The sequence below is a fragment of the Erigeron canadensis genome, chromosome 1 (assembly GCF_010389155.1).
Source record: "Erigeron canadensis isolate Cc75 chromosome 1, C_canadensis_v1, whole genome shotgun sequence".
NCBI classification, from domain to species: Eukaryota; Viridiplantae; Streptophyta; class Magnoliopsida; order Asterales; family Asteraceae; genus Erigeron; species Erigeron canadensis.
The window spans coordinates 58,538,088-58,552,073 of record NC_057761.1 but is presented as its reverse complement, the minus strand read 5'-3'; the positions used below and the strand labels follow the sequence as shown (position 1 = coordinate 58,552,073).

Genomic DNA, 13,986 nt, shown 5'->3' with positions numbered 1-13,986 from the left:
AGGTTTGTTCCAATTTCAGCCACGGTCCAAGAAAACTGAAGTTCTGAGTCTAACGACTTGTACCAAATAATTCTATATTGTGGAGTCTAACTTGTACCAAATAATTCTATATTGTGGTGTACTGGTATTATTCTAACGTGAAGTGTGCCCTACCCACATTCCCACAATCCCACGCATAATAATAGGAATGGATCAGTTTATTCTGTATGTCCACTTTTCCATTACCTCGTTAATTTAGTAGGCTTGCATATCTTTTTTGTTTTGATACGAATGAAATGAATTAACATGACTTGATCAACCATAACACATAAAAAGTTTGAATCTTTATCATATCGGTACATGAAACATGGGACAAGCTAGATTTCTGCATACATGTGGCATAGTAGTATGTTGATGTATTTTCTCATTTGCAGTCTTTGCTTGCAATGTGTGTCATTCTTTAGTAGGCTAGAACATCAACCAGTACCCGCAAAAATAAAAACAAAAAGAATGAATTTTTATGAATCATGGTATATGTAAAGATGGAACGAGATAATAGATATTTCTTTATTATGATAACTGCAGAACAATCATTTGAATTCAATAACAACTGGTCTGTGAAATCTTTTACTAGAATGAATTTTTATGAATCATGATAAACGCACAACAATCATTTGAATTCAATAACGAGAATGAATTTTTATGCATCATGGTATATAAAAAATGGTTTCGAAAGCAATCGATCATGGGTGAAGAAAAGGTTTATCTCGCATATAGATGATTCTATCTAAACAAAATGTAGCAAAGCTAGTCTCGATATCACTAGTCTAGCAAAATGGTCCTAAAATTTACAAATAAGCATAACAATTAGCTTCATAGCTTAGCCTTGGAAGTATGCTCAAATAGCCTGTTATTGCAGCCTTACGTGCTTATGAGCTTTAAAAACGTCACGGCTGAAATTCTCTAGCGCCTTGAAAATAGGAATTAGACCACCTTGTAAACTACCAACACCAACATTCTTAACTAACTCCATAGCTTTTTCATGATCCAGATCCACTTGGCTCTTCCTAAGCCGTTGTATTTCATCTTCTCTTTCTAGCAATTGCCTTAATTTCAGAGCGAACTTATTCATCGCTATGGAAACTTGTTCTTGTGAAACACCTTTGAGTTGTCGCTGCCAGTCATTGCAAATGATGAAAATTGGAGGAGCTCCTGACCGACCCGGGGAATATGGAACCTCACCAGCATCAGTGTTTATTTCGGGTTCATGATCAATATTAAATTGTAGTAACCACCTGTTTAAGGAATCCACAAATGATTTCTGAGCATTAATCCAGCTATTAAAATGCTGGGCCCAAGTTACAAGTCTTGTTTTGAGCTCAATAGTGGTTCCCATGCTTGAATCTCTTTCCATGCTGGAATTAGCCTTTAAAGTAAGAATTCTGCTCTCCTTGATGGCTTCAAGCTGCTTTCGATGACATTTCCCAATTGATTGCCACATTCGTATGAGTCTGTAGAGAGCACAATAAAAGATAAAGTTATGACGGGTCTAATGCAGTTATAAAATAAAGGAGGGGTCTAGTTTTAGCCAGAAGTTTAGAATTGCAATATTGGAATAGCATATCAAAGATACTAGAAAAACAGAAACCCAATAAAAAACAACAATCTTAAAATTTGGAAGATAGTCGAAATCAAATACATACCCGTAGATCAGCTTTCTGACTTGTGGCTGCAGTTCCATGTCCCTCACTTGGTGTATCTCGCTAGATATGGCATCAATAAGTTTCATAGATATATCAAGTTTAGTCCTAAACCGTTCGATAGAAGCCTGCACAGCATGGATCTGGCTAGAATTTGGTTGACATGGTTCCAATTTAGTCAACCTCTTGAGCATTCTCTGGTGCATCACTCTTAACCTCTCTGCATCCTGAAACCAAAGCAGAAACATGGTCAAAATTATCCATTATGTTTCTTTTTTGTAGTAATATACAAATATAAGGTACAAATAAAATTATTTTTATGTATTAAGATGGTAATGATGTCTTACCTTTACTTCCTTGTATAACTTCTTCTCCCACATGTATAGCTTCTCCAAAGTAGAAGACAGGTTAAGGGACGGGACATCATGCACATTATAGGATCCTGCTAGCTCTGTAACTCGAGACCTCGAGCTTGAAGTTGTTGAGGAAGGCGCCAACGGAGCGAGAATCTTGGATAAGATCCCTGCAATGTGACATTTATATAATTAGTCAGTGAATATAAAACACTAAACCATAATATGACAGGAAGTACATGCATCACCAAGAAAGTAGTATGATAGACTAATTAAAAATGGTAGGTGACAAATGTCATATATATCTTTACCCTTAAGAAGATGAAACTTTGATTGGTAAGGCAGCTTGCCAGCTTCAAGCATCAAGGCAACCTGTTTGCCGTAACTAAAAGCATCCTCGCACTCATCCTTGATTTCCTTAAATACCTCATGAAGATCCCGAGAAGCATGAGCAGATAATTCAATGTTTTCTGTTGTTGAGTACCCCTCATCATCTATATCTACACTTTTCCCCTTTTTACCTCCGACATCCATGCTATGTTGTTTTTTCCCAGTTGGTTTTCTTCTAATCTTTGTACCATGAGACTCGCTTTCTGTTGGTTCTTCTTCCAACTCATCAGGAATCCCCTCCGCCCGCATTCTGGAATAGGGTTTACTAGTACCAACTGACTCGTCAACATATGCATCTTCAACCCACCCCGTTGTTTCCTTGGGTTGAATAACAGTAGACGGGCAGCTGGGGCAGATTTTTTCAGATAATAATCAGTAGTGGTCGGGGCAGAATTTTTCATATAAAAAGCAGCAGCAGTAGGAGGACACTGATCATCAATATGAACATTATTGTCATCAGAAGTCAGAATAGCATATGGCGGCATTAATGATGTAAGTACAGCATCATCAACCGATCCCCTAGTTTCCTCCGGTTGAAAATCCGAACTCAAAATAGAATTAGAGCCAGATGGCGGCATTGGTTTAACTACAGCTGAAGAAGGCGGTATATCAAGTTGTTCATCCACAATCCTCGAAAGAGCGTGACCCATATCTTTAAGTGAATGAAAATAAGCTACATGTGAATTCGATAATTTGTACCGATAATCTACTGCATTCTTCATCAGTCTTTTTCTTTCTCTACACTTTTTTACCAACCAGTTTTTTACCAATGCCGAATCATCGACGACTTTTGAAGCTCCGCACCCCATTTTATTATTTTTTTTTATCGAAGAAAATTGAGAATCGGCAAAATTGAATTTTTTTTTTCGTATTGATCGATCAATGCTTGTTTTTTTATAAAAACATAGGCAGGGGGAGGGCAATATATATATAGGTAAAACAGACGTTGGCTCCAAGCATATAAAAACTTCTTAATTACCATATCTATATTTTAGTATAATTTTAAGAAATAAGGGGGCGGGCGCTACCGTTAGCTCCACGTGTTTCCATATAAAAATTCTTACCATATTTCCATATAAATGTTTTTCCGATGTTTGGTGATGTGCCGCCACCCACCACCGCCAACAACCACCGGACCCGTAGCAGAGCTGCTTAGCCACCCCCAACCGAATTGATGGTAGTGGTTTATGTTGTAGCAACGACGGTATTTGTTGTTCACTGCCATCATAAGTTTGTTGATCACCGAATTGATTTATTGGAGATTAAAAAATTAAGTTAAAAAATGTAAGATAGGAAGGAGTACAAGTTTCTTACCCAAACATCCCAAATCACTGACAACACATACCCAATTCTTACCCAATTTCAATTTTTTTTCAATTTTTAAGGGTTTTGTTAAGGTGCATTAAATAGTTGTATATTTATCATAAAATGTAAAAATGAATTTTTAATATGAAAATGTATAATTTTTTATATTTATGCTAGGTAATAAAATCTTTGTTTTGGACATTACGAGCATAATCGGTGGAGTAAACCGATTAATCAATATGATATATCCACGTTAAATTATCGTGCTGTACATTTATTGATTAATGTTTTACTTTCAATTTATGTTTATTGTTATGGTCTTATGGAATATGGATATGATCCTTCTCATAAGAATATTGTACTCTGGTTTGGGCCCAAATCTGTTAGATTACCTACAAAAAGGGTACGTTGTCTACTAACAGTGTGTACCTGAGTCAATAGCTTAAGAATGTGATTGAATTTAATGAAATGAGAACGATTTCTCATGCTTTTGCAGTTGCAAGTCGTTGTAAGCTAGCTCGAAAATATACAATATTTGCACCGTTGTTACATATATTTGTTGGAAGTCATTGCATATGTTATCTACAGTTTGTCATATGACTCATATACCAAAAGAAATTAATATTTTCACTCACTCCCATGGAGCTAGCTTGCATACTAAGTATACTAGCTAGCTACCTTATAAAGCAAATGTTTATTGTCTTAATTTTTGAAAATTTTTAATAACATCAAAAAAAGAAAGACAAGTCATTAATATGCAATAAAATCAATTAATTAATTTTCCAACATAAAAAGTATAATATATTCTCCAATATATAGATTTAAAACTAAAGACTTCATTTCCATTGTTAGACTTATGCCCGCACAATACGGCAATGGTAGCGGTAGTGTGGACGGCGGTGGGGGCGAATGTAAAAATAATTGATGTTAATAGTGGTAGTGTATTTATTTTAAGTCTTGTGAAATCTATATTGAAAATTATTTCATTAGAGGTATTATAGATATATTAGATGGAAATGTTTAAATCATCATTTAAATAAATAAAACAAGATTGTCTATATAATATATTTTTAGAAAAATTGTGATGTGTCAAGCTTGAATTATTTCCTACCAATATTTATAAAAATACATGATGTCATATATATTTTCTTTTAAGACTTATCTTGCCAAAAATTTCTTAGTTTAATTTGCATACTTGTATTTTTTTACTTTTTTTTAAGTAGTCTTTATATTTGTTTGTGCTAATGTGTTTTTTTTTATTATTAATGAAAACTTCCCCTGAATTGACAAAAAAAATTCCGAACACGTCTGGTCAAAGTATATCTTGTCTTTACCACAAGCCATTTTCTGATTAAATTTTTTAACTTTGGCACGAATTCGTGGGTTCATCAATAATAACTAGAACATTTGGTTTTTTTTTTCAGTCTAAACCATTTTAGTGCAACGACTCTTGGTTAATAACTTTATACATTTTTACTAATTAAATTATAAATTTATCAACAAAACAAATAACATATTACTTATTTTTTGGTAAAAGTTTTATAAAATAACCCGGATCGGATTGAATCCGGGTTGATTAACTAGTTAGTATATAAAGGAGATGAGTATTTTTTGTTTTCCAAAAATAGAAATTTTAAAAGAAAAAAATTGATGATTTGTTTTATTAGATTGTACGGATATAAATAGTCATCGGAGGCATATGCAATCACCCTTTAGTTTTGCCTTTTAAGTAGAAACTATTTTGTACGTTAATATGTAATAAGTTATTTGGCATTGTTACCGACACTAAAATCTTAATATATATCTATATACTCTTTGCAAGGTGTATAACAATATAACAAGGTGATGTTAGCAAATATTAAGTGCCATTGAATGACTACCAATTACCTAACCTCATTTATAGATAGATAAACTTAACATATGTGGCATGATTTCTAACAATATATCGTTGCTCCACTTCCACTTCCACTCTAAAACATGTGTTCTAAACACGGGTCGAACCGACTATTGCCATGCCTAGCCATGTTGGTGATGGTGTTTCTTGGTATCACAAAAGCAGACATAAACAAAGATAAAGCACAGTGTGGAAATCAACTTGTAGGGCTAGCAACTTGTTTACCTTATGTAGGTGGTGAAGCAAAGGCTCCAACCATGCAATGTTGTAGTGGACTCAAGGAGGTGTTGGCCAGGAGCAAAGTGTGTTTATGCATGTTGATCAAGGATCGAAATGATCCTAGCCTCAACCTCAAAATCAATGAGACGCTTGCTTTAGGTCTACCAGATACTTGCAACAGGCCTACCAATATCTCTCAGTGTCTCAGTAAGTAGTACTCGTAAATACTGAAGATTATTATTTTTATTATTTATACTAAGAGACGAGTTCATGCCCATTATATAGGCTTGAAAGTGTCTCCTAATGTTTCAAATGCTAATTAAACATTTAGACTTGATGGATGATCACGAGATGGGCATGAACTCGCCCAATTTTACGGACTATATATATGTTTCGTCTATATGCAGATCTTTTACACTTGCAACCAGGCTCACCCGATGCTAGAGTGTTTGAAGACTTTGCAAAAGGCACCAAGAGCAAAAACGATACCATAGTTGCGCCAGGTATATATACAAGCTAGTATCATAATCTTTTCTAATTTTCAATTCTCTAGATATATATCCATGCATATATATAGGCAACACGGATGTCCTTGACCTATACTTTAGTAAAAAGTCAAGATAGGTAAAGCTAGTAATTTAACCTAATTAATTAATTAAAATAAATAAATTAAAGTAGAAAACTATTCCATTTATATTTTTGACATAAAAAAAAGGATACATTTCCAAGTAGTATAAGTGGAATTGCAATATTTGATATGATCGATCGAATTATTTTTGGTGCAACCTGATGTTTTCAATAGTATTATACCAAAAATTAACATCACTTTAATGCATTAGTTGTACAATATTTGAACCAACATTACACAATTTTGATGCTTTGATAGTTTGATGTACTTAGATACACTTTAGACGTACTCCTTTCGATTTGTTCAAATATTTAACCTCTTTTTTAGCTCACAATGAACTTATTTGGAGATACGATATCAACCGCTATATATATAACTCAAATATGTGTTCACTATTAACGTACACGTATATCATCAAGTCGGATTTTCACATATAACAGTTATATACTTATAGTACGTACGCAAATTTTTATCACAATGACTTCATACACATCAGAAACAAAATTATTACATTTGATGAATTTAAAATATGGATAATACATGAGTGTTTGGGAGTTGACATGACCAAACGCCAAATTAAAGTTTTGGACCCAACCCTATTTAATTTGATTACCAACTCAAACCAATGTAAACCGCTCATGTTCCTTACGAATTTTGGTCTATTTTGAAGGTGGGAATGACACATATGCAAATGCAACAACATCATCAAGTGATGGGGGACGTCCAAAGACATGGTACTTTGGGCCAATTAACATTGTGGGCCTTTTCTTCATTATTGCCATGCTTCACATCCTTATATCCAACGAGCTCGTTACCTACTAATGTGTGATAATAATAGTTGGTAGTGGCCACTGGCCACTTGAATAATGTTGTCAACTATGTAATTAAATACTGTAGTTTTTTGGACAAAACTTGATCAAAAATGGTTTTTTTGTGTATAATACTCAATTGTCATTTCATTCGTGTCCTATATATATACTCCTATCGATTTTCATATTTCTTATCTGTCCTTATTCTTTCCATAATTTAATTATCAAGGGATGCGCAATGTACAACAGTATACCAAGTTGTAATGGATAAGTGAACGCCACTATACTAAATTTTCATTGGTGTGTCACACAACTAACATGAGTGATATAAATCGAGTAACAATATTGTAATTAGTTAGACATGAGACCGAGATTTGAATATATATATATATATATATATATATGATATCGGTATTTATATTGTATATATGTCCATCATTCATCGCTAGATTAAATGGCAGAGACAATTATATTGAGGTTTGTACATATTTAAAAGTTTTTTCCTTGTAGACATAGTTTGTCATAAAAACAAACACTAGACACATGAAGTTATCATGATACAAGCTGATGAAAAGTCCAAGTGATCGAGAAGTGAGAAGAATTAGGCAGGCTTGAAAGGAATCGGGTGGTTATAGGTTCATAAATCCTTGATAAAACCTGATAATGACTAAATACATAAAACCTGCAAACCAATCACATGTTCTAATCTAAAATTCGTAGTTATGGTCAAATGTATACCCTTTATGTGTGTCAACTGTTCCAAAAAGAAATTATTAAAGACAATAAAAATGTTAGGTACTCATGTTAATATTTGAAAATGAATGAATGAATACATGACAATGGTTATTTTACAAGAAAATAAATCTTAAAAGAGACCGAACTAGAAAACCATGACTTTAAAAGACTGGATAAAAAAAATAGTTTGTGTACTCACACAAGATATAAAGTCATACTTAAATAATTGATTCTAGAGGCGGCAAAATGGACCCAAATGCCAAAGATTGGGCGATTTTGGGCCTTTTTTTTTCTTTCTAAATTAATGGATTATTTTGGGTGGTCAGAAAATCTCACGTGGGTCCAAATGGATGGTGAAAGAAACTTTCTCAAAATTAAGCGGGTCATAATGGGCTAACTAAATCGAAGACGGGTAATAACGGGCAGTGGTTTTCTTCTTACATCAGTAATTTAGCACGCTAGTGATTTATCTTTTAACTCTCATTAATTGTTCTCCAAAATCTCAACTTTGTCAACCACTCAATCAGGTACGAAATTTGTTTATATATATCTCATTTGCTAATTTAAATTTACCCGATAATAATTTTTATTCTTTTTGATCTTGATAAAAAAATTTTAACATTTGTTTTTTAAAATTTTTGTTTAATCTTGTTTTATTTATATATTATAAATTTGCTTAAATTGTGATTTGTGAAGTATGTTTGTTGATTTTTTTTATTTATATATTGTATATTTGCTTAGATTGTGATTTGTGAAGTATGTTTGTTGATTGAATGATTTTGTATAATCTATACTCCTTTATAAAGCAAACTAGCTTTAAGTCATTAAGAACCTGAAAAATCTAAAATGCCCCTCACCGGCCTTAATACATCTTTCTATACCCATCTCTACAGTTGGACTAAACTACCCCTGAATCTATCTCATTCTTAAAACAAAATTCCGTCGCAACGTGCGGGTATTATGCTCGTATATATGACAAAAATAACTATAAGGTTCTTACAAATTAACTTTTTAATTCAAAAATAATATTGTTTGAAGTTAATATATATATATATATATGGTAAAGTTATTTTGAGAACATTTTTTTGCGGGAACCTTTGAGAACTTTTCAAATCAAGCCCAACCGATGATTTTTTTACATGAAAATTGTTTTTTGATTGTTTTCTGAATAACTTATGTGTAATTTTGAAGTTCATAATTGTGTGGAGGCATGGATTATCATCCGTTATACAATTATGTAGAGATTTGGATTCTTGATCACAGGTGCACGAATATTATGATCACATATATGCATGAATTTTTTTTTTTTGTTTACGTTGGAATGGTCCCACAAGACGCTCCTCTCCCCCTCGTCAAATAGCATCGATCGATCGAAGTGTGTTGAAAGAAGAAGCTGTCAACGAGCACACTCCCTAAGCTGGGTGTGTCGACGAGCCCATCGAAGAGCTGTCGAAGAACCCTTAGTGAGGGGCCTTAGTGGCTAAAGAGTTCTATCCGTCTAAATTGAGTCACTTGATGCGTACTTTGTCATTTATACCTCGCATAAAAGCGTTGTTACCTAAACAACATTTTTTTCTCCTAAAATAAAAAGGTATAAACCAAATTTACATGAACAAATCAATGGCCCAAGTAAGAGGGTCCAGCCTTACCCGAACCGATCGGGTCAAAATATAAACTTTTGATTTTATTTGGGAACCCGCCGCCCTCTTTCCGTCAAAACCACCAGTGAGAAGCACACCTCTACCGGATCTTCGCCGCTAATCATTTTCTGTAAGTACGTTATATATCTCTCCCCCTCTAAAATTAGCCCTAATTTATTCTTTTAATTTGGGGTGTTTCTTATTATTATTATAATAACTGCTTCTAGTATTGGATTGGATATAGGTTTTACTATTATTATTATAACTACTTCTAGTAACATTCATTCATGTTTTTATTTCAACTTTACTATTATTATTTTACGTATATATTGGATTGGATATAGGTTTTACTTTATTTTTTGGATACGAAATTAAAATCTTGTATTGAATGCCGCTTAGTTATTTTTATTGATTTTTAGGGTATAATACGTCTGTTTGTTAAGAGGCTAAACAAAACATAAATGAACTCACAGTGAACAAAAAATGTCGTTTAAACAAACAAACTTCGGTTCATGAACAGACGATCGGTTCATTTATCGTCCCAGATATAGGAAAATGTGCGAAACATTTAGGTAGTTGATCCGCAATGGGATTCTTTTTTGTGACCTTCGATTTAGTATGTATATATATATGCTTCACCTATTGAGCATCTGACCAATATATTGAATTTTATAATGTAAAGCCATTTGGTAATGCACACGATATCGAGATGAGTTCAAAGGTTCAACCAGTATCTGGAATGGAGGATAATGGTCAGGCTGATGTAACTAGTAGTGCATCTGTATCGTCAACTGTGAGACCTAAGGTTTCTTTGTTTGCGAAGAAATCTGGTTTTGTAATACCAAAGAACAAATTATCTGGTTCCTTGGTCCCCATTTTTCGAGCCAGTAAAAAGCTAGCTGGCGATGACGTGGAGAGTAAAGAAAGTAGTAAACAGGTGTTGAGGAAAACCAAATGGGGTCCTGATTTGACGCAGGATTCTTTTGTTAGAAAGGGAAGAGCTTCTGCATATCAGGTACATTTTAAATTCTTTTTGAATTACATATATGCATATTTAATGATTTGTATTATCCATATGGCTGTGCATTATATGTCTTCTTTAATAATCTTCATAGAGCACTTAGTGTGGTCACACGGGCCACACTAAAAAATCGTGCCACATCAGTACCACTCTCAATCAATGACTCCTTTTATCTGTAGTGAATCACACTGATACTCCATAATTGAAGAAAAAATGCTTGCGCACACACACACACTTAGACACTGTGGTTTTCTCATTAGGATTTAGGACCACCATACCGGCCATTCACACTGGTGGCGGTGTGGGAATCAAACTGAGCCCCAGTGTGATAGGCTATCACGGCATGAAAGGGCCTACCACGTAAGTATTCTTATGGGATTATTTGTGAAATTTTCATCCATGACATTTGATCACGTACATGGAATAGTCTGTTTTCATTAGAGGAATTTTAGCCCCTTTTCTCAAGATGAACGTTAGGTGCTAAAATGTGTGTGTCGTTTGTGTGAATGATCTGCATGGACTCCCATACCCAGGTGCCTCTTAATGACACACTGCCTCTGTGGTGGTACACTATTTGAGCAGACTAGATTGGATCAAATTACGCAACAACTCAAATCAGGAGTTATGGAGGCTAGGGATGATCATAATTCACCAGCGTCTCGAGAGTCGTCAGATTACCAAAGTGTTAAGGTTAAGTTTCTTTTTGGTACTTTAATATCTATGTTATTGAAATTTGTCAATTAATTAGCACTTACAGAATTATATTCATGATGCAGAAAGCTGAGTTGGAACTGGAAAGACGTGAGGTTATAGGTAAGTTTTAAGTTTAAATGCCTAATGTTTTGAGGTTATAAGTTGAGTTTCTGTACGTGATATCTGTAATGATTGGCAGGAGAAATACTGAAGCTGAATTCAAAGTACAAGGCTCCGGCAGATTACAAGCCATTGTTAAAAGAGGAGAAAGTTGCAATTCCAGTGAGTTAACTTGTAGATATGATATTATTTCAAGTCAACATGTTCAGCTTGTTAAATAGTTGCATGTTTTTATAATTAAAAGCGTGAAAATTTATTTGAACTCTTTTTGTTTCATACTCTCATAGATCAAAGAATATCCTGGACGAAATTTTGTGGGCCTGATATTTGGTCCTGCGGGTGATACTCAAAAGCGATTAGAAATGGTAATAGCTAAAGGACTGCCCAGGCTATCTAAGTTAAGCTTTGTCAATTTCACTTATGCAAAATCTTGTTAAAAAAACTTGATGCAATTCTTTTATTAGGAAACCGGGGCAAAAATACGAGTTTATTTTGCGAAATCTGATACAAAGGAAGAGGTAATCTTTTTTATGAATTGGTATATACTGGTCCAAATTTTAATATTGACAAATGTGCTCTGCCAGCAAGTTTAAGATTGATTTTTGTTTAATTTGTTCTTGTAACAACTAGAGTGAGATAACTTCTTCTGATTGCAATGAAGCTCATGATGATTACGATGAGTTGTATGTTATTGTGACTGCTGAAACTTACGAGAAAGTCGATGCTGCAGTTTCTCTGATCGAGTTGTTGGTCACACCTGTTTTAGTAAGTTTATCAGTATTATGTCTGATCCAGATGTTACATGTCCTTGATATATTTTTTAAGATGAAACCTTTTTTTTCTTTCATGTAGGCAAACACTGTAGCTGTTTCTACAAATGATCCAGTTTCTAAAGATAATGTAAATGCTGACACATCTGTGATCATAAACTACGGAGTGACTCAATCTACAGGGTCTGGATCAGCATCACCTTTAGCCCGGTTTCAACCATATCTAAACCATTGGGTTCCAACAGGTGAATCTTCAGGGTTCAAAGCACCACCCTATTCAAGCTTATCAACTCTAACGCAAGCATCAACCCCGTTAAAGTCTGCGGCTATGCCATCATCGTTTGGTCCACACGATCTTATGCCTGGACCACATGGTTCGGCTCCCCACAATCAAATGACGATGGTTCGACACCCACACATGCTTCAGTTGCCAAATATGGGTTATTCTGGTCCACCTAGGAATCCTTCTTTGCCACAGTTGCAGGTTTCATCTAGTCAACCTAATTTATCAACCCCGCCGTTTACTCCAACTGGATCAAACCAGAATATGCGGCCATTGGGGCCCCCAATTCCTAGACCTAGTCTTCCTTCTACTGGTTGGTCACAGCCACCCTCTGGCTCTCCTGGAACTTTAGGTCCAAACATGCCGCATATTATGCAACCAACGGTTCGTTCCCAGGTACCACAATTTCGTCCATCCTCCTCTGTGTCTCCTGGTGCGCCTCCCCCACCCATTGGTCCTCAGACTGTTGCACCCAATCCAGGACCCGGTTCATGGTTCCCATCATCTACATCCACATCAATACTGTCTCCATCCATAAGGGCATCATCCTTAACGGCCTTAAGACCACAACAACCCATTTCTAATGATTTTACTTTTCAAAGCCACCGTGCACAAAACCCCACCGGTCATCAGTTCAGGCCTTCCCAGAACCCACAAGGGCATGCACCTCAAGCACCATCATTTCGGCCAGGAATTAACAATCAGGGTACACAGTCTATCTTGCAAGGTTTCCATAGGACACAAAATAGTCATCAAATGGGTCAGCATCAAGGATCATCAACTATGCTTCCACCTATAGAACGACAGCCAGTTTTTCATGGGCATGGTCCACGACCACCACCCAACCATATGGGTTCTAGACAGTTCGGTCCGGGTCCAGGTTCCCCAGCCGGGACTTTTCCACCCAGGCCTGGGCAAGCTCAGCAAAATCATTCATCCATGGGATTTCGACCTCAAAACTTGGCTCCTATGAATCAGCATTTCCGTGGCAATGCCCCCTATTCTATGGGCAGGCTGCAAGGTTCTAACTTATCTGTACGTCAACAGGTGTATGATCCATTTTCCCCGACTGCTGTGCCATCTAAGCCTAACCTTCAGAGTTCAAGAAAACAAGATAGTGATCCCGAGTATGATGACCTGATGGCATCTGTTGGAGTGAAATGATACTCATTGGTAAACATTTGTAAAGACACTTCATCAGATGACAGTTCTTTGACTTGAATTGTAATATTTAAGACAGAGAGATAAGCTAGAAGCCAAGATCTTTACTATCCACAAATATATTTTACTTGCACATTGTGTTGGGAGTGCAAATGCTTTTCTAGTCTTGTTGTTTTTAAAACTTTGAGTGTCTGTTGACCAGCTAATGTGAATCTTTAGGATTATGGTGTTATGCTTGCTCTATGGCGAAACATATCAGAGTTAAGTAACAGTTTTTCTGAGCGTA

The 13,986-nt window shown here is 35.3% G+C and overlaps 4 protein-coding genes across 6 annotated transcripts; 2 read left to right on the top strand and 2 right to left on the bottom strand.

Annotated features, from left to right (window-relative positions):
* Window positions 1-734: 734 nt before the first annotated feature.
* Window positions 735-2,763, bottom strand: LOC122582576 (nitrate regulatory gene2 protein-like). Its single transcript, XM_043754991.1, has 4 exons — window positions 2,344-2,763; window positions 2,027-2,202; window positions 1,683-1,906; window positions 735-1,490 (listed from the first exon to the last, which is right to left on the bottom strand). Exons 1-4 carry the CDS (start codon window positions 2,669-2,671, stop codon window positions 890-892), a joined length of 1,329 nt encoding a protein of 442 aa, XP_043610926.1. The 5' UTR covers window positions 2,672-2,763; the 3' UTR covers window positions 735-889.
* LOC122596096 (nitrate regulatory gene2 protein-like) lies at window positions 2,764-3,231 on the bottom strand (the record flags this gene model as incomplete). The annotated part of the gene is made up of 1 exon (XM_043768618.1): window positions 2,764-3,231. A coding segment is annotated over exon 1 (468 nt), but the record flags the coding sequence as incomplete, so codon positions are not given.
* A 2,373-nt stretch (window positions 3,232-5,604) lies between these two features.
* Window positions 5,605-7,427, top strand: LOC122582585 (non-specific lipid transfer protein GPI-anchored 14). The gene is made up of 3 exons (XM_043755003.1): window positions 5,605-6,047; window positions 6,248-6,343; window positions 7,139-7,427. The coding sequence occupies exons 1-3, from the start codon at window positions 5,705-5,707 to the stop codon at window positions 7,288-7,290; spliced, it is 591 nt and encodes a 196-aa protein (XP_043610938.1). The 5' UTR covers window positions 5,605-5,704; the 3' UTR covers window positions 7,291-7,427.
* A 2,259-nt stretch (window positions 7,428-9,686) lies between these two features.
* Window positions 9,687-13,932, top strand: LOC122585225 (branchpoint-bridging protein). Of its 3 annotated transcripts, none has more exons than XM_043757340.1 (9): window positions 9,687-9,782; window positions 10,335-10,667; window positions 11,256-11,363; window positions 11,450-11,486; window positions 11,566-11,648; window positions 11,774-11,851; window positions 11,951-12,004; window positions 12,117-12,251; window positions 12,339-13,932. In XM_043757340.1, the coding sequence occupies exons 2-9, from the start codon at window positions 10,362-10,364 to the stop codon at window positions 13,701-13,703; spliced, it is 2,166 nt and encodes a 721-aa protein (XP_043613275.1). In that variant the 5' UTR covers window positions 9,687-9,782; window positions 10,335-10,361; the 3' UTR covers window positions 13,704-13,932. The 3 variants fall into 3 exon arrangements, with proteins under 3 accessions (XP_043613275.1, XP_043613277.1, XP_043613278.1); XM_043757342.1 differs by having other exon boundaries at window positions 9,718-9,786; XM_043757343.1 differs by lacking the exon at window positions 9,687-9,782 and having other exon boundaries at window positions 10,584-10,667; window positions 11,207-11,363.
* The last annotated feature ends 54 nt before the right edge of the window (window positions 13,933-13,986 follow it).